The following is an 18,318-nucleotide window of genomic DNA, read 5'->3' as shown; positions in this document are numbered from 1 at the left end:
ACGTCCCTGCCAGCCCTTGGTGTTCTCAGGGATTCCTCCAGCAATTCTGGTGGGTACAGAGTGATGCCTTTTCACTTGCATTCGCCTAATGGCTAGGGATGCGGAACACTTATCTAATTTTTTTATTCTAGTCATTTTGGTGGGTATGAAGTGCTATCCCATTGTGGTTTTGATTTTCATTTCCATGATGACTAATATCTTTTCATGTGCTTATGGCCTATTTACATAGAATTTTTGGAGAAATACCTATTCAGATCTTTTGTCCAGTTTTTAATTAGGTTGTCTTATTGGGTTGTAAGTGTTCTTTATACATTCTAGAAACAAGTCCCTTATCAGATAAATGACTTGCAAATATTTTCTCCCATTTTGTGGGCTATATTTTCACTTTCTTGATGGTGGCCTTTGAAACACAAAATTTCTAAATTTTGGTGAAGTAGAGTCTCTCTCCCACAAGTGGGGGCTAAACAGAAGGGAGCCCCGCCTCTTAGCCACACTTGCCTGGGGTTCAGCTCCAGCAGCGGCTATCTGGGGGCAGGATAAGAAGTGCCAAAGCCCTTCATCCCCCCAGGGTAGGGGCAGGGGGTGAGGGGCCCTGTGTTTTTGGCTGCACCACTCTGCACAAGGTGGATTCTCAAATACTCTAGACTCTGCTTTCTTTGTAAATTTGCATAGATTTATTTTATTTATTTATTTATTTATTTATTTTGGCTGTGCCACGTGGCATGTGTGATCTTAGTTCCCCAGTCGGGGGAAACCCACTCCCTCTGCAGTGGAAGCACAAAGTCTTAACCACTGGACCGCCAGGAAATTCCCAGCATAGATCTTGAATAGCTATGTCTTCACCTATTTGCCCTTCAGACCCTTTCCAGGAGCTTTAAATGTTTGCCTGTTTTATAATTTTCACCAGTTTTCACTGGGGAGCTGGTCAGTGGAGTTCCTCATGCTTTCATTCTGAAGTCCATCTGCTTTTTACTTATTTTTCTTGCCTTATTGCAGGGGTTAGAACTTCCAGTACTGTTTGAAAAAAGGGCAGGGGAGGGGAGCTTCTGTTGAGAACAGGCATCCCTGCCTTGTTCCCAATCTTAGAAAGCATTCAGTCTCTCACTACCAAGGGTGATGTTAGCTGTAAGGCTTTTGTATATGATTTTTATCAAGTTTATTTTAACTTGCTGAGTTTTTTTTTTTTAATCTGAATGGCTGATGGGCTATGTCAAATGCTTTTTCTGTATCAATTGATATATAATTTTTCTTCTTTAGTCTGTTGGTGTAGTGGGTTACATTGATCTTCAAGTGTTGAACCACCCTTGCATAGCTGGAATAAATTCTACTTGGTCATGATGTATAATTCTTTTTATATATTGTTGGATTTGATTTGCTTATATTTTAGATTTTTTTGTGCCTATGTTCATGGGAGATATTGGTCTGTAGTTTTTGTTTGTTTGTTTTGGGTACTATCTTTGCGTGGTCTGGGTATCAGGGCATTTCTTGTCTCCTAAAATGAGTTAGGAAGTGTTTTCTCCTATTTTGTGAAAGAGATTGTCTAAAATTGATGTTAATTCTACTTTAAGTACTTGGTAGAACTCCAGTGAAACTATCTGGGCCTGAAGACTTCTTTGGGGAAGCTTTTTTTTAAGTTACAAATTCAATTTCTTTCATGGTTTTAGGACTATTCATATTATCTATTTCATCTTGTTTGAATTTTTGGTAGATTTCAATTTTCAAGTAATTGTCCGGTTCTTCAAAGTTGCTGAATTTATGAGCATTAAGTTGTCTGTAGCATTCCCTTAGTATCCTTGAAATGCCCTCAGACTCTGTAGCCCTGTTATTAGTCAGCATTCTCCAGAGAAACAGGGCTAGCAGAATATATGAGAGAGAAAAATGTAAGTGGAGATTTATTACAGGAATTGGCTCTGCAGTTATGAAGGCCGAGAAGTCCCATGATTTGCATTTCTCAAGCTGGAGAACCAGGAAAACCATAGTCATTGGTATAAATTCAGTCCAACTGCAAAAGCCTGAGAACGGGGAGGGGTGTGGGGTGGCGTGTCACTGGTATCAGCCCTGGAGTCCAATGTCCGAGGGTAGGAGAAGGACATCCCAGCTCAAGAAGAGAGAGTGAATCCACCATTCCTTCATCTTTTTGTTTCTCTCTGACCCCACCCCAGCGGATTGGCTGATGCCCACCCACATTGGTGAGGGCGGATCTCTACTCAGTCTACTGAATTAGACGCTAATCTCCAGAGATGCCCTCACATACACACCCAGAAATAGCATTTAATGGGTTAACTGGGCATCCCTAAGCCCAGTCAAGTTAACACATAAAATTAACCATCATAGCCCCCATTGCATACTGGTCATTTGTGTCTTCTCTATTTTTGTCCATCTTGCAATTTTATCAATTTTCCAAAGAACTATTCTTTTTTGTTTCATTGATTTCCTCTGTTGTTTTCCTGTTTTCAGTTTCATTGATTTCTGCTCTTGACTTTATTTCCTTCTTTCTGCTTGTTTTAGTTTATTTTGCCCTTCTTTTCCTAGTTTCCTGAGGTAGGAACTTAGATGATTGATTTGAGACCTTTCCTCTTTTCTGATGTGCTGTAAATATTCCTCTTAGCACTGTTACCTGCAGACCACATAATTTGATATTTTGTATTTTTATCTTCATTCAGTTCAGTTCTGTGTTTCTTAAAAATTTTTCTTCTTCTAGATGTTATTTTCCTGGTTGTTGGGTTCTTCCCTGATTTCCCCGGTGTGATGGGTGATTTTTCTTTTTAATTGTATCCCAGACAGGCTATTATGTTCAAATTTTTAATTTTAGCAGGCAGTCATCCTGTTTGGGTTCAAGATGCAGGTCCTGGGCTGCTTTCACGGCCTGCGGTTCTAAGGACAGTATAACATTCAGGGGCTTTCTTGCACTGTGCTGGTCTCATGCTGCTGGGCCCTGCTGGTGCTCTCCAATGGGTGGGAGGCACTTCCTAGGCTGGACCATCCTGTGACTTGGGTTGGGGACGGGGTCTCTGGGTGGGGGGCAGGAGCCTGAGTGAGGTGGGGCACGGTGCGGGGAGGAATGTGCTTCCCTTGGCCCCATATCAGAAGACTTCCCTTGATCTTTGTACCAGTTCTGCCAGACTCCCTAGAATCGTGACAGACTCCCGTCCACATGAGGATGAATACCTGGTCCTCCTCCTGGTAGCAGCTGTGTGTGGGGAGGAGGGGTGGGTTAGGAAATGCCGGGCTTGGGTCCCCTTCTGTTGGGTGGGCTGCTCTGCTGTTGCTCCAGTCCTGGGGTCCCTCACCAGCTCACCTTCCTCTTTTCATCTTTGAGAGTTCAGTTTTGGTGGTCTCTAATTTCCTGCATTTTTCTTGGGTTAGTCAGGAGGAGCAGGGAGACGAGCTCATGCCATAGGGGTTGGCAGAGAAGTGAGACTTATGAAGGACTCAGCTGAGGCGATAAGAAAGGGGCCTTAGGAGGAGGCAACTTTTTTTTTTTTTTTTCCCGGCTGTGCCGCAGCTTGTGGGATCTTAGTTCCCCTACCAGGGATTGAACCCGGGACCCAACAGTGAAAGTGCCGAGTCCTAACCACTGGACCGCCAGGGAATTCCCTGAAGGAGCAACTTAGAAACTCTTGGATGCTTCCAAGACCCAAGAGGGTGAAGATGGGTGTGGAGGAAAGGGAGGAAGAAGAGGAGTCCCCCACCAGTGGGATAGATGGATAGATTTCCAGTGACAGAGAGGGATGCAAGATGCAGGGCTTAGATTGGGACATGATGTGTCTGGTGCCTGGTGCACCGGGGAGATGCCCAGCAGGCAGCCCCTGGCTCCGTGGGCTCTGGGGTAGAGCCAACAGAAGATTGAAGATGGAGGAGACTCCCTCCGCAACAATGGCCGTTCTGATTACCTGCCCCCGCCCCCGTCTATCTCTGGGGTGGTGACAATGTTCATCTGTCTCCCGGAGCCTGGCACAGGGCGGATGCTCGGCGAATCTGAGTGCAGGCGGGCCTGCGTGGAAGCAAGGGCGCATCTCCGGAAAGCTCGGGGAGGGTTTGCGTCCTCGGGGGTGTGGCAGGGGCGGTTGCTGAGAATGGAGGAAGGCGTGTTTCTCCATCTTCCCTCCATTGCCCGAGAGCTGAAGGGTGGGACAGCGCTGAGCTGCGGGGAGCCCCGGGGACCAGTCAGCCCGGAGCTCCGCTGGGGCTACCTTCCCTGTTGCGCTCCCGCCAGCCGGCTCTGGTTGCCATGGAGCCGGGAGGCGGTTGCCACGGAGACCGACGTGCGAGGACCAGCCAATCAGTGAGGAGCTGCGGCGCCAGCTCTCCTCTTGGATGGAGGCGTCGGGTTAGGCTGGGGACCCCTGCCCGGGCAGCTGGGGTCCGGGAGTTCGGGCAGGGGTACTACGCCGCCGCCTCCCCCAAAGCGCCCGGCCCCCCAGAACCTCCAACACCCCCCCGGCCCCGCACCCCGAATTCTGGCGACCCTCTGCCTCTTCCCGACCCGGCTAAGGGCTGACGCCTCCGACTGGCCCTGAACCCCTCTCCCGTTAGTGGGGGCGGAGAGGTGATGCTGCGGGAAAGGCGGGGCCGCGGACCGCGGGTGGAGAGTGCAGCCGGGGTGGGGTATGGGGAGGGAAGGAGGCTGTCCCACCCCCTCCGCTCCCGGCGCACCGCAGTGCCTGGCGCGCCCGCGCACGCTCACTCGGGGCGGTGGGCGGGCGGGGCGGCGCTGACGTCATCCACTGACCCCCTTCACCCCCCGGCCGAGGGGCGGTGGCCGCGCAGGCTCCGCGGGACGGACTCACGGACAGACAGGGGACGGAGGGACGGGCGTACGGCCAGGCCATGCCGGGGGAAGCTGCCCGCGCCGAGCTGCTGCTGCCGGAGGCGGGCGGAACAGGGCCCCGCACAGGTGAGGCCGCGGGGCTCTCCCGCCTGCGAGTGTCTCCGCCAACCCCTCCCGTCGTCCCCGTCCCCTCTCCACCCCTCTCTCGCCGTCCCTGTCCGCGTACCATCTCCGTCCCCGTTTCCTCTCCGCTCCTCGCCCTCTCTCCGTCCCTCTCCCTTCTCCATCCCAGCTCCGTCCCCTTCCTTGGTCCCCTGCCCCTCCGGGCACCGGAATCCTAGCCCAGCCCTGGCCCCGACTCAGGACTGCAGGGAAGGGCGGGGTGGAGCAGGGATGTCCTCCAGGAGCTAGAAGCGACTTGAAGGCCTTCGACCGTCCAGGGCTCCGTGCGCTCCCCGCCAGGGTCCCCTGCCGCGCCCCATTGTCTGAGGGGAGCAAGGGGCCTCGAGGCCCCTGCAGCTCTGGACTGGAGGCTGCGGGTTGTCAACTGCACCCCGGCCACTGGGGATGCGCGGGGCATCCGCCCCTCCAGATGCTTGAGAGCCGCCTCAGGGCTGGCGACTGGTCCTGGCTCAGGAGGGAGGAACAGGGCTGGAGCTGGAGCCTGGGGAAGCTGGAGTTGCCGGCTGAGGTCTGGAATGTGGGAGGCCCTGGGGGAGCATGGCCTGGGGAGCAGTAGCCCTGGAGTGCAGGCCCGAATCCTTGGAGAAACTCAGTCAGCAAGTGTGGGAGGGAATCTGCCTGGGCCTGGGAAAACCAGCCAGGGATGGCCACCGGGCAGGAGGTCAGCCATGTGAGGCTCCGGGAGGGCCAAGGGCACCTGACTGTGGGTGAGAAGTCCCCTGGGGATGAAACCAGGGCTGGGTCCAGGGGCCTGGCCTCCCTCTGGGTCCGGTAAAGTGCGGTGGGGCTGGCTCTGCTTGGACTGTTTGGCGACGTTGGATGAGGCACAAAAGCCTTATGACCTTTGGCTTCCCTTCCTCTGCCCCCTTGGCCCAGCTCCACCCTATGGCTGCCCTGGGGCCCTGGAGTCCAGTGCGGTGCAGAGGGGTACCACACCAGGCTCACTGCCAAGAGCCTGGTCTCCAGCACCCAGCCCTGCCTGCCACACCCACCTCCAGGGGTTAGGTATTCATCACACTCCAGTGGACCCAAAGGACCCCCTTCTCAGGACCCCCTGGCCACGCCAGCACCCCAGCAGTGTGACCCAAGGGCCCAGGTTCTGCCACTGCTGCAGCCGATGGGCAGCCTGGGGAGGGGGCTGCCCCTGCGAAAGCTCCCCTCTAATCCTGGCAGACACTCCCCTTTGCAGACTGAAAGCTGAGGCACAGGAGATGTACTTGTGGGAGGTCTTGGGTGAGCATGGTAGAACAGGAATCCTCCAGAGAATGTGGCCGGGGCCTGGGCAGCCCCTGTCCACTGCCGTGGGACGCCCCACAAATGTCTCTGGCAGAGGGGGCCAGCCCTGCCAGCCCTGCGGAGTGGCTGCCATCGTGGAGACTCAGCTGGACGCTCTCTCAGCCCCCCACGGCTGCATACAGGGCAGGGCAGGGCCGCCTCTGCTCCCCCGGAGGGCCAGCACCACTGCCAGCATGGCCTCTGGCTGAGCTGGGACGTCCTGCCTGAGGACCGCACGCCGTGGCCCCTGCTTCCCCTCGTGCACGTGCCAGCTCAGGGAACAGGGGTGGGGTGGAGCCCAGGGAGTCCCCGACAGCTTGGCCTCGGGTGCGGGCGGCGAGGAAAGGGGAGAGATGAGGCAGAGAAGCAAGAGCCCCACTTCACAGCAGGCGTGAGATCTGGAATGTTCCAGAGCTGAGTGGAGCACAGGCCTCCTACTCCCTGGGGGCCCACTGACCTGGGGGGTCATGAGCAGGCCTCTCCTGGCAAGCCCGGCCGAGGCAGCGCAGATCACGGGCAAGGAGTCAGCAGGCTAGTGTCCGAGGCGACGGGAGCTGGTCTCATCTTTACCGAGCGTCTCGGAGAAGAGCCAGACCTCAGGCTGCTCACCGTGGTCAGAACTCCTGGAAATCCTCCCCCAGGCACAACAATTGCCTTTCCCTCTCGTGACCTCTCTTTTCAGCGGACACCCACCCCCGCAGGCCCCCAGCCCTGTGCTCCCGTCTGAGGGAGGGAACGGCTGCAGGCTGGGAGCTGCTTCTCAGGCAAGATGCCTGCCCTTCTCACGCCCTTCTCTCTCCGCAGATCTGTCCTGCGATGCGGCTGCGGCTACCACCCCGAGGGGGGACCAGCTGGAGCACTGTGTCCTGAGCCCTGAGCCCAGTGCCCTGGCTCTCACGTTCCTGCCCAGCAAGCCGGGTGCCCGGCCCCCGCCTGACGGAGCCAGCTGGGATGCAGGGCCGGGACGCGCCCCCTCGGCCTGGGCAGTCCAGGCAGAGGGCGGCCCCAGCCCAGGGCCCCCCGAGGTTCGGCCTGCTGAAGGTCCTCTCCCAGCCTCCCTGGAGCCCCGGATTGTGATGGGCGAGGAGACATGCCGGGCATCCCCACTGCCCAGGGCAACCCTGCCAGAGCTCAGGGACTGGGAGGGTGGGCACGCCAGCCTGAACCCACCCCCCGAGTTGTGTTCTCAGGGTGACCCTCCTGTGCCTTTCCCTGCCCCGGACTCCGAATCCTACTTCACCCCTCCCTCCACCCCGACCGAGACAGCCTCCACCCTGCTCCCTGGCCCCGGGCCCCACAGGGATGCCCAGGATGCCCAGGCTGAGCTGGGGGACTCGCCGCCAGCCTCGCCCTCAGGCTCCTACATCACGGCGGACGGGGACAGCTGGGCCTCGTCCGCATCCTGCTCCGTGAGCCTGCAGGCCCCGGCTGAAGGGCTGGACGTGCCCTCAGGCTGGGGCTTCTCCCCACCTGGCTCTGTGGCCGATGAGAGGGAGCTGCCCCCTGCCGGGACCCCGGACACCTCGTCCCCAGAGTCCAGCCTCTCCGCAGACAGCAGCTCTTCCTGGGGCCAGGAGGGCCACTTCTTCGAGCTGGACTTCCTGGCCAATGACCCGATGATCCCTGCGTCCCTCCTGCCCTTCCAGGGCAGCCTGATCTTCCAGGTGGAGGCTGTAGAGGTGACGCCGCTGCCCCCCGAGGAAGAGGCGGAGGGGCAGGAAGAGGAGCAGGAAGAGGAGGACGAGCAGGAGGCCCCCCTGCCCCGAGGGGACCTGGCCGGGGAGGGCGAGGACGACAGCACGTTCGCGTCCTCCCTGCAGTCGCTGTCCGACCTGTCCATCACTGAGGGCGTGGACGAGGCCTTCGCCTTCCGAGATGACACCTCGGCCGCCTCCTCTGACCCCGACTCAGCCTCCTACGCGGGGGGTGATGATGAGAGACTGTACAGCGGGGAGCCCCACGCACAGCCCGCCACCCTGCTCCAGGACAGCCCTGGTGAGGCCGCCTCCTGGGGCCCAGAGCCCACTCTTGGGGTGTCCGAGGGAGAGGTTGGCCGGGCTGCCAAGAGCCAGGAACCCATCTCCGATATAACCGGGGTGGGCCCCGCTCCAGGCCAGGTGTCCGCTGCTGCTATGGCCCCTCAGGCCCCACAGAAAGCCCCAGGCCTCACTGGGGTGACCCCTCAGGCCTGGGCAGCAGAGGCAGGCTCCACCATGCGACCAGCACCTGTTGCCACAATCACACCTCAGTCCCTGCAGGAGGGAGACGGCGCTGCCTTAGGCTTAGAGCCCCAGACTTCGAAGGCAGAGGCGGGCCTCGACTCTCTGCAGAACCTGAAGGAAGAAACAGGCCAGGGGTTTGCCGCTGAAGGCAGCCCTGAGCCCCAGCCAGGAGAAGTGGAACCGGCAGCATCCCCGCCCCTGCAGGATGCAGACCTCTCCTCTGGCCAGGGATCTGAGCCCCAGGCCAGCCCTGAGCCCCAGCCAGAAGAAGTGGACCTGACGGCATCCTTGCCCCTGCAGAATGCAGACCTCCCCTATGGCCAGGGATCTGCCCCCCAGGCCAGCCCTGAGCCCCAGCCGGAAGAAGTGGACCTGACGGCATCCTTGCCCCTGCAGGATGCAGACTTCCCCACTGGCCAGGGATTTGAGCCCCAGGCCAGCCCTGAGCCCCAGCCAGAAGAAGTGGACCTGACGGCATCCTTGCCCCTGCAGGATGCAGACCTCCCCTATGGCCAGGGATCTGAGCCCCAGGCCAGCCCTGAGCCCCAGCCAGAAGAAGTGGACCTGATGGCATCCTTGCCCCTGCAGGATGCAGACCTCCCCTCTGGCCAGGGATCTGCCCCCCAGGCCAGCCCTGAGCCCCAGCCGGAAGAAGTGGACCTGACGGCATCCTTGCCCCTGCAGGATGCAGGCCTCCCCTCTGGCCAGGGATCTGCCCCTGAGGCCGGCCCTGAGCCCCAGCCAGAAGAAGTGGACCTGACGGCATCCTTGCCCCTGCAGGATGCAGACCTCCCCTATGGCCAGGGATCTGCCCCCCAGGCCAGCCCTGAGCCCCAGCCGGAAGAAGTGGACCTGACGGCATCCTTGCCCCTGCAGGATGCAGACCTCCCCTATGGCCAGGGATCTGCCCCCCAGGCCAGCCCTGAGCCCCAGCCGGAAGAAGTGGACCTGACGGCATCCTTGCCCCTGCAGGATGCAGGCCTCCCCTCTGGCCAGGGATCTGCCCCCCAGGCCAGCCCTGAGCCCCAGCCGGAAGAACTGGATCTGACCGCATCTTTGCCCCTGCAGGATGCAGGCCTCCCCTCTGGCCAGGGATCTGCCCCTGAGGACAGCCCTGAGCCGCAGGCGGAAGAAGTGGACCTGACGGCATCCTTGCCCCTGCAGGATGCAGGCCTCCGCTCTGGCCAAGGATCTGCCTCTGAGACCAGCCCTGAGCCCCAGCCGGAAGAAGTGGACCTGATGGCATTCTTGCCCCTGCAGGATGCAGGCCTCTCCTCTGGCCAAGGATCTGCTTCCGAGACCAGCCCTGAGCCCCAGCCGGAAGAAGTGGACCTGACGGCATCCTTGCCGCTGCAGGATGCAGGCCTCCCCTCTGGCCAAGGATCTGCCTCTGAGACCAGCCCTGAACCCCAGCCGGAAGTGAACCTGATGGCATCCTTGCCCCTGCAGGATGTAGGCCTCTCCTCTGGCCAAGGATCTGCCTCCGAGACCAGCCCTGAGCCCCAGCCGGAAGAATTGGACCTGATGGCATCCTTGCCGCTGCAGGATGCAGGCCTCTCTTTGGTCCAGGGATCTGCCTCCGAGACCAGCCCTGAGCCCCAGCCAGAAGAAGTGGACCTGATGGCATCCTTGCCCCTGCAGGATGCAGGCCTCTCTTTGGTCCAGGGATCTGCCTCCGAGGCCAGCCCTGAGCCCCAGTCAGAAGAAGTGGACCTGACGGCATTCCCGCCCCTGCAGGATGCAGGCCTCTCCTCTGGCCAAGGATCTGCCTCCGAGGCCGGCCCTGAGCCCCAGATAGAAAAAGTGGACCTGATGGCATCCTTGCCCCTGCAGGATGCAGGCCTCTCCTTTGGCCAAGGATCTGCCTCCGAGGCCGGCCCTGAGCCCCAGATAGAAGAAGTGGACCTGATGGCATCCTTGCCCCTGCAGGATGCAGGCCTTCCCTCAGTCCAGGGATCTGCCTACGAGACCAGCCCTGAGCCCCAGCCAGAAGAAGTGGACCTGATGGCATCCTTGCCCCTGCAGGATGCAGGCCTCTCCTCTGGCCAAGGATCTGCCTCCGAGGCCGGCCCTGAGCCCCAGATAGAAGAAGTGGACCTGATGGCATCCTTGCCCCTGCAGGATGCAGGCCTTCCCTCAGTCCAGGGATCTGCCTACGAGACCAGCCCTGAGCCCCAGCCAGAAGAAGTGGACCTGATGGCATCCTTGCCCCTGCAGGATGCAGGCCTCTCCTCTGGCCAAGGATCTGCCTCCGAGGCCGGCCCTGAGCCCCAGATAGAAAAAGTGGACCTGATGGCATCCTTGCCCCTGCAGGATGCAGGCCTCTCCTCTGGCCAAGGATCTGCCTCTGAGGCCAGCCCTGAGCCCCAGTCAGAAGTGGACCTGATGGCATCCTTGCCCCTGCAGGATGCAGGCCTCTCTTTGGTCCAGGGATCTGCCTCCGAGGCCAGCCCTGAGCCCCAGCCAGAAGAAGTGGACCTGATGGCATCCCCGCCCCTGCAGGATGCAGGCCTCTCTTTGGTCCAGGGATCTGCCTCCGAGACCAGCCCCGAGCCCCAGCCAGAAGAAGTGGACCTGATAGCATCCCAGCCCCTGCAGGATGAAGGCCTACCTTCTGGCCAAGGATCTGCCTCTGAAGCCAGCCCTGAGCCCCAGTTGGAAGAAGTGGACCTGACAGCATTCCTGCCCCTGCAGGATTCAGGCCTCCCCTCGGTCCAGGTATCTGCCTCCGAACCCAGCCCTGAGCCCCAGCCAGAAGAAGTGGACCTGACAGCATTCCAGCCCCTGCAGGATGCGGACCTCCCTCTGGTCCAGAGATCTTCCTCCAAGGCCAGCCCCGAGCCTCAGTCGGAAGAAGTGGACCTGACCGCATCCCCGCCCCTGCAGGATGCAGGCCTTCCCTCAGTCCAGGGATCTGCCTCCGAGGCCAGCCCTGAACCCCAGTCAGAAGTGGACCTGATGGCATCCTTGCCCCTGCAAGATGCAGGCCTTCCCTCAATCCAGGGATCTGCCTCCGAGGCCAGCCCTGAGCGCCAGTCGGAAGAAGTGGACCTGACCGCATCCCCGCCCCTGCAGGATGCAGGCCTTCCCTCAGTCCAGGGATCTGCCTCTGAGGCCAGCCCTGAACCCCAGTCAGAAGTGGACCTGATGGCATCCTTGCCCCTGCAAGATGCAGGCCTTCCCTCGATCCAGGGATCTGCCTCCGAGGCCAGCCCTGAGCGCCAGTCGGAAGAAGTGGACCTGACCGCATCCCCGCCCCTGCAGGATGCAGGCCTTCCCTCAGTCCAGGGATCTGCCTACGAGGCCAGCCCTGAACCCCAGTCAGAAGTGGACCTGATGGCATCCTTGCCCCTGCAGGATGCAGGCCTCCCCTCAGTCCAGGGATCTGCCTCTGAGGCCAGCCCTGAGCCCCAGCCAGAAGAAGTGGCCCTGACAGCACCCCTGCCCCTGCAGGATGCAGGCCTCCCCTCTAGCCAAGGATCTGCCACCAAGGCCAGCCCTCAGGCCTTGCAGGCTGACACAGGCTACACCCTAGGGACAGAGCCCATGGCCACCACAGCCCAACAGAAAGGAGGCAAGACTTTGGAACTGAGGCCAGCGCCTGAGAAAAAGGACCCAGACCACACTGGAGACTCAGACTCTCTGGCCTTGGATCAGATCCATCTGGGTGTCCTGGAGCCAGCTGCAGATGCTCGGATACCCTTGGACGGAGATGCAGGCCCTTCCAAGCCTGCCACGGAGGCCCCAGACGCACCTGAGCCTGCCACGGAGGCCCCAGACGCACCTGAGCCTGCCACGGAGGCCCCAGACGCACCTGAGCCTGCCACGGAGGCCCCAGACGCACCTGAGCCTGCCACGGAGGCCCCAGACGCACCTGAGCCTGCCACGGAGGCCCCAGGTCCCCCAGAACCTGACTCCAGTGGGGAGGAAGTAGCCAAGGGCCTTCTGGCACCTGAGCGGAGAGCCTGTCCTGATGCCCGTGTGCATGGGGGTGACGGAGCTGAGCCCAGCTCGCCCCTAAAGGAGGCCCTGGGAGCTGAGAACCAGGGGCGTGGAGTTCTAAAGGCAGTCGTCGGCAGCCCAGAGGCATGTCCTGCTGCCAGCCTGGAGGTTGGCCAGGTGGGGCCCCCAAGCCCAGTGGAGGAGGGAAGGGCCACCCTGGGGCCCAGGCTTCCCGTGGCTGTGGCCTCAGAGGCTGGGCTGGGCTCCTGTCCGGAGTCTCCATCAAGGGCTGTACCCAGGCGGGGAGGGAGCTGTCCCAAAGATCCTGCCCCGGCATTTCCGCTGCCCTCAAGGCAGCCAGAGCCCGTGCGGGGCCCGCACAGCGGAGAGCAGGCCCCAGCAGCACTGGGAGTCCTCAGCGCCTCCCCACCGCAGCCGCCACAAAGCCCCACGGGGGGCCTGCCCAGTGCACCCCAAGACGGCATCCAGGGCGCTGAGTCCCCTGCTCCTGGTGCCCTCGTGCAGACAGTCCCGCCCCCCGCGGCACCCCCTGCCCCCTGCCCTTGCCAGGTCCCCGGGGAAGACGTGGGGGAGGGCGAGGAGCCCCTGGGCTCCCTGGGACTCCCACCACCACGGGCAAGAGCCCAGCGGGCGGTGGCTGCCTTCTCAGGGACCAAGAACCCCCCCGGGGCCGGGCAGGTCAGCCTCCCGCCCCACTCCCCCCTCCTCAGCCCCAAGGCGGCCCCCAAGGGGGCTACCCATGCCAAAGACCTGGCCTCGAGGATCTCGCCCCCCTGCCAAGTGCCTCCTGGCTCCGGGCTCCGGAGCCCAGCCGGACCTCGAGGGCTCCCAGCCGCCGAGCAGGATGACCAGGACAGTTTGGAAGAAGGTGAGGGGGATCCAGGCTGGAGCAGTGTCCTGAGCCGGGGGCTGCGAGGGGCAGGGACGCCATCCCCCGGCGCAGAGCCAGAGCTGCTCGCCCCAGGCCCCCGTCCACAGGGCGGAGGCCATCCTCACACCTCCCCTGTCCTCAGACTCACCCCAGGCTCCGGGCTCCGGCCAGCACTCGGACAGCCACGGGGAGTCGTCGGCCGAGCTGGAGGAGCAAGACCCCTCGGGACCGCAGACCACGCCGTGCCCAGCTCAGGTGCCCAGCCGCGGGGGGACGCGCACCCCTGGGAGGGTGCCACGCCCCACCCTCGGGTGCTCAGACCCCTCTCCTCCTCAGGCCCCGGCAGGCGGCGGGAGCGAGGAGACCGTCACCAAAGTCAAGCAGAGCCGCAGTGAGAAGAAGGCCCGTAAGGTGGGCTGGGGCCCTGCTGGGACCCTGCTCCCCCTGGGAGGGACCAGGCTGGCCAGCAACGCAAGCACCCAGGACTGGGGTGGCTGCGTACGGGGACCCCTTCCCAGTCCATTGGCAGGGGCCGCTGGGTAAAGGCAGTAACGGGACACCTCATGCAAGTAACTGGGCCTGGGCTGTCAGCGGACGTGGCCTCTCAGCCCGAGTCCGACGCCCTCTTGTACACACGGGGGCACCTGGGAGGGTCCACAGAGGGCCCCCGGGAGTCGGTGGCAGAGCCCCTGTGACCCTGGCGGTGTGCCGCCTCCCCCCGGGCCTGCTCCTCCCCCTCCCACGGCCCCCACAGGGGACCTTTGGGGCTGAGGCCCGGGCCTGAGACCGCTGTGCCCCCAGGCGATGTCCAAGCTGGGCTTACGACAGATCCAGGGCGTCACCAGGATCACCATCCAGAAGTCCAGAAACATCCTCTTCGTCATCGCCAAGCCTGACGTCTTTAAGAGTCCGGCCTCGGACACCTACGTGGTCTTCGGCGAGGCCAAGGTCCAACCGGCCGGCCGTGGGCGCGGGGCGGGGGACAGGGGCCGGGGGCCGGGGGCGTGGGCTCGGCTGATGGCCGTGCTCTGTGCTGCAGATCGAGGACCTGTCCCAGCAGGTGCACAGAGCTGCGGCTGAGAAGTTCAAGGTGCCCTCGGAGCCCTCCGCCCTGGTCCCCGAGTCAGCGCCTGGGCCGAGGGTGAGGCCAGAGTGCAAGGAGGAGGAAGAGGAGGAGGAGGACGAGGAGGTGAGGCCCAGGGGCACAGGGCCCAGCCCCGCGAAGGGGGGCAGCTTCGCCTGCGGGCCCCTTCCCGGCGGAGGGGACCGCTACAGCAGCACCTCCCTGCTTGCCCCGCTCCAGGTGGACGAGACGGGGCTGGAGCTTCGGGACATTGAGCTGGTGATGGCGCAGGCCAACGTGTCAAGGGCCAAGGCCGTGCGGGCCCTGAGGGACAACCAGAGCGATATCGTCAACGCCATCATGGTGAGTGGCCGGCCCCCTCGCAGGCGCCTCGCTGCCGTCTCCGCTGTGGCCTCGCACAACGTGACCCCCTCTTTGTGCGCTTCCTGCAGGAGCTGACAATGTAGCTGCTGACCAGAGACCTGGCTCCACCCCTGCCCCCCAGCTCTGCTGCTCAATAAACTGGTGTCCCCTCATCGCCTCTCTGCTCCTCCAAAGGCTCCCCCAGCGCAGGCTCTGGCGAAACGGATTGGAGGAAGCGTGAAGAGGCTTCCTGAAGCCACGCAGGCCCCAAGGAGGGTGGCGGTCCCTCCCCCAAGTCCCAGAGGGTGGCGGTCCCTCCCCCGTGTCCCAGGGCACCCAACTTGCCCAGAGATTGCGGGCAGTCCAGTCACCTGGCTGCGGCCCCACACATGGGCCTGGGGACTGCAGTTTCCGGAAGGAACTCCCCAGACGCAGGGGCTCAGAAGTTTCTGCAGGGGCCCTGAGCCGCAGCAGCTGCAGGAAGGCAGCGTCTGCTCAGGGACTCACCAGTTCATGCCCCAAAGTTCCTGGCCCCTCACCACGGCCCAGCTCTAGGAGTCACCGTCCTCCCCGTGTCCCCTCCTCTCTCCTGCAAAGGCCAGGGATCCGCAGGGTGGGAGCCACGCCCCAGGACAGAAGAGGGAGACCACAAAGCGGGAGGCCACGTGTGGGTGGAGCCCCCGGAGTGGAGGAGCAGTTCCTGACCGGCCACAGAACGCTCCTGGGACACCAGGTCCCCTCTGTGCTCAAGCCCAGGGTGGGCTGTGGAGGCGCCGGCCCCTGGACTAGGTGGCTATCTTTAGCTGTTCCAGATGCTTCCAGGGCAGGTTGATTTGCACACACGCCTAGAGACAACACCTACCAACGGTCTCCCTTAGCTTTGCCCAACCCAGGCCCATAACCAGCTCCAGGACAGCCGGGGCCAGAGCCAAGTGTGAGACCCTTCCTCCCATCCTGCCCCACCCCTCAGCAGGGGGGGAGCCTAGGGGGCTGCAGACCCCAGCCTGGTTCCCACACGGCCTCACCGAGAGGCACGGCCCTGCCCTCCCTCCTGGGGGCTCAAGTACCCACGCTGCTGAGCCTGGTGCTTCCCACACACGCGGTCAGGGGCCTTGCAGCAATGCGCAGGCGTCTTGCGGGCGAGGAAGCAATCCTGGAGCTGGGCCCTCCCGCGCCCACGCAGCAGTGCCCAGGCCCCAGCCTGCAACCCGACGGCCCTGCCCTGGGGTCACCACCACTGCCTCCCCATGTCCTAAGGGGGACCGAGGCAAACGGCCTTGAAGGGGCGGGCACAGTGCCCCCCCCACTGGCCTTCCTGACGACCGGGGACCCTGGGCTCCAAGACGACGCACTCTCAGGGTGGTGAAGGGGTGGTGTGCAGATCTGCTGTGGAGACCACCATGACACTGGATGAGAGCCGGGGACTGGGGCCTGGGGGAGGGGGGAGGACAGCCAGCGCCCCCCAGACAGCCCAGTGCCCAGGTCCCGCCAGCGGGGGCCTGATGTTCACGTCCACGTGTGCTTAGGACACCTGCTCTCTGCCCTGTGTCCACAACCCCACATCAGGCCCTCCCCTTAGGCAGTGGGCATGAGTGCCCAGCCCACTGTGCCCAGCCTGGGCGTGCGGGTCTCAGACAGAGGCCAGAGCGCACACCCCGGCTCCTACCCCACTGGAGCAGGAACACGCTAGCAAGCAGAGATAAATTATTCACATTGCAGTAAACTTCTTTTAAGGTCTCTGAGAGTTTCAATAGAAACGTCATGTGCAAAATGACAGCTGTCCGGGGTCTGGCTGACAGGACCCCCTCCCGAGGCAGGGTGGCATGCAGGGGGGCGCAGCGCGGCCTTCCGCCCCAGCACCAGGGTGCCTCCTTCACAGTAGAGCCACCTGCGCCCGGGGCCCCGCACGGGGAGGGCGGCTGGCAGGGGTCCCGGCGCTATCAGGCCGAGTCCTGGTCCATGCTGCAGCCCAGCGCCTCGATGTCGTTGCTGATGTCCGAGATCATGCGGTCCCACTCGTCCCCCTCCGAGGGCGCGGACTGGTCGTCAGAGCTGCCCGCGGCCCTGTTCCCGTTGGAGGTGGAGGTGGAGGTGGAGCTCATGGCCCGTCGGTACCTGCCGAAGCTGTCGGTGATGATGCCGCGGCCGTCCTTCACCCCGATGGTCTCCAGGAAGTTCTCGAAGTGCTGGCTGTCCTTCTCGGGGATGAAGGGCCGCAGACCTGCACACACACGGCACACCTGACCCTGCGGCTCCCACACAAAGCCCACGGCCCGGGGGGGACCACCCCACCACTCGCCCGCGTCTGGCCCGACCCTGGCAGGTGCCGTGGGCCCTGGTCCGGCCCTGCCTCTGCAGCGGGGCAGGCGTGGGCCGGGAGCCACACCCTCACGTCACTCCCCTCAGTCCTCACAGAAGCCCCATTGCACAGGTTTCCAGATGGAGGAGAGGAGGGGAGAGGAGAGGAGAGGGTGGAGGGGAGGCTGACGCAGGGCTCCGAGCACTGGCCCCGCCGCCCAGCCGTGCTCCCAGCGCCCGGGTGACCATCCACTTCCTGGAAAGACACCCCCTCCTATGCGAGAACAATACGAACAGGGGCCGTGGAGCCCAGCCCTGGCTGGCGACTGACTCCAGGGGGCAGTGGGGTCAGCAAGAGCTCGGACTGGACGCAGCAGGTCCGCCTCCAGCCCTTCACCCCCCGTGAGCAGTGCGCCCTCATCGGACCATTGTGGGCAGAGCCCAGGACCCAGGAGCCTCCACCAGCCCACCGTCAACCAGCCGTGTTCTCCGGGGTCAGCGTGGGGAAAGCAGAGGCGCTACCGGCCTCGCGCGCGTGCGCAGCCATCCAGGGCCCTGTCCGCGGCAGGCCCTGAGCACCCGCCCGCCGCGCTGACTCCGCGTGCTAAGCTCTCGGGGCCTCGGCTAAGGCCGTTCTTCACTGGGAATGGCGTCTTCACTCCTCCACCCAGCAAGCTCCCGCCCACCCTCCCAAACCTGCTCAAGCGCCACCTCCCTTGAAGAGCCTCCCCCGGCCCTCTCCAGGCAGCGTGGCGCCCACCTCCCCCTCAGCCTGGCTCCCGTGGGGCCCCTCCCGCTTCCCCGGGGGCAGGTCCCCGCCCGTTACTGGGACGACCCTCCCAGCCGCATCACTCAGGCCTCGCTGGCTGGCCCCATTCCTCACGGCGCCCCCGTCCGTCGAGCGCTCACCGAGCAGCAGGAACTTGCGGCTGTCCCCGTAGAGCTGCCGCAGGTTGATGCAGAACTCGTGCACCGAGGCTCCATCGCGGTACTCGTGCAGCAGCGCCGCGAACTGCTGGATCTCCTGCGATGACAGCTTGGTGCGCAGCTGCCGAGAGAGCCGGGCCCGGGGCGGGGTGGTGACCCGCGCTGCCGCCCCCCTGCCCACACCCCACGCGACCCCAGAGGACCTGCAGCTCCACTGCTCCGGCCGGCAGGAGAGAGAGGCGCCCGCACCGTCCGCCCTAACCTGCAGCCGCGGCTGGCCAGGCTGACCGCAAGCGGGTGGAGGGCGCGTCTGCACACCACTGCCGGGGGCAGCGACCAGCACCCTGGAGCCCAGAGTGATGCTCAGCCAATTGACCGAGTT

General features: G+C 62.6%; 2 protein-coding genes across 6 annotated transcripts in view; one reads left to right on the top strand and one right to left on the bottom strand.

Annotated features, from left to right (window-relative positions):
- The first annotated feature begins 4,719 nt into the window (after positions 1 to 4,719).
- Positions 4,720 to 15,830, top strand: NACAD (NAC alpha domain containing). Of its 2 annotated transcripts, XM_057550045.1 has the most exons (9): positions 4,720 to 4,897; positions 7,034 to 12,570; positions 13,093 to 13,282; positions 13,428 to 13,540; positions 13,622 to 13,696; positions 14,087 to 14,233; positions 14,325 to 14,474; positions 14,589 to 14,711; positions 14,801 to 15,830. In XM_057550045.1, the coding sequence occupies exons 1-9, from the start codon at positions 4,831 to 4,833 to the stop codon at positions 14,813 to 14,815; spliced, it is 6,417 nt and encodes a 2,138-aa protein (XP_057406028.1). In that variant the 5' UTR covers positions 4,720 to 4,830; the 3' UTR covers positions 14,816 to 15,830. The 2 variants fall into 2 exon arrangements, with proteins under 2 accessions (XP_057406028.1, XP_057406027.1); XM_057550044.1 differs by having other exon boundaries at positions 7,034 to 13,282.
- Positions 15,831 to 16,415: 585 nt separating this feature from the next.
- CCM2 (CCM2 scaffold protein) overlaps positions 16,416 to 18,318 on the bottom strand; it is a 61,352-nt gene continuing 59,449 nt past the window's right edge. For all 4 annotated transcript variants that reach the window (XM_057550047.1, XM_057550049.1, XM_057550048.1 and 1 more), the window contains 2 exons: positions 17,919 to 18,057; positions 16,416 to 16,932 (listed from right to left, as the gene is read on the bottom strand). In XM_057550047.1, the coding sequence (XP_057406030.1) occupies positions 16,652 to 16,932; positions 17,919 to 18,057 (420 nt within the window). In that variant the 3' untranslated portion in view covers positions 16,416 to 16,651. The remainder of the gene's footprint in view (positions 16,933 to 17,918; positions 18,058 to 18,318) is intronic.

This window comes from Balaenoptera acutorostrata, chromosome 7 (assembly GCF_949987535.1).
Source record: "Balaenoptera acutorostrata chromosome 7, mBalAcu1.1, whole genome shotgun sequence".
Taxonomy (NCBI): domain Eukaryota; kingdom Metazoa; phylum Chordata; class Mammalia; order Artiodactyla; family Balaenopteridae; genus Balaenoptera; species Balaenoptera acutorostrata.
Note: the sequence above shows the minus strand (reverse complement) of the source record. Positions and strands in the feature narration are given on the sequence as shown.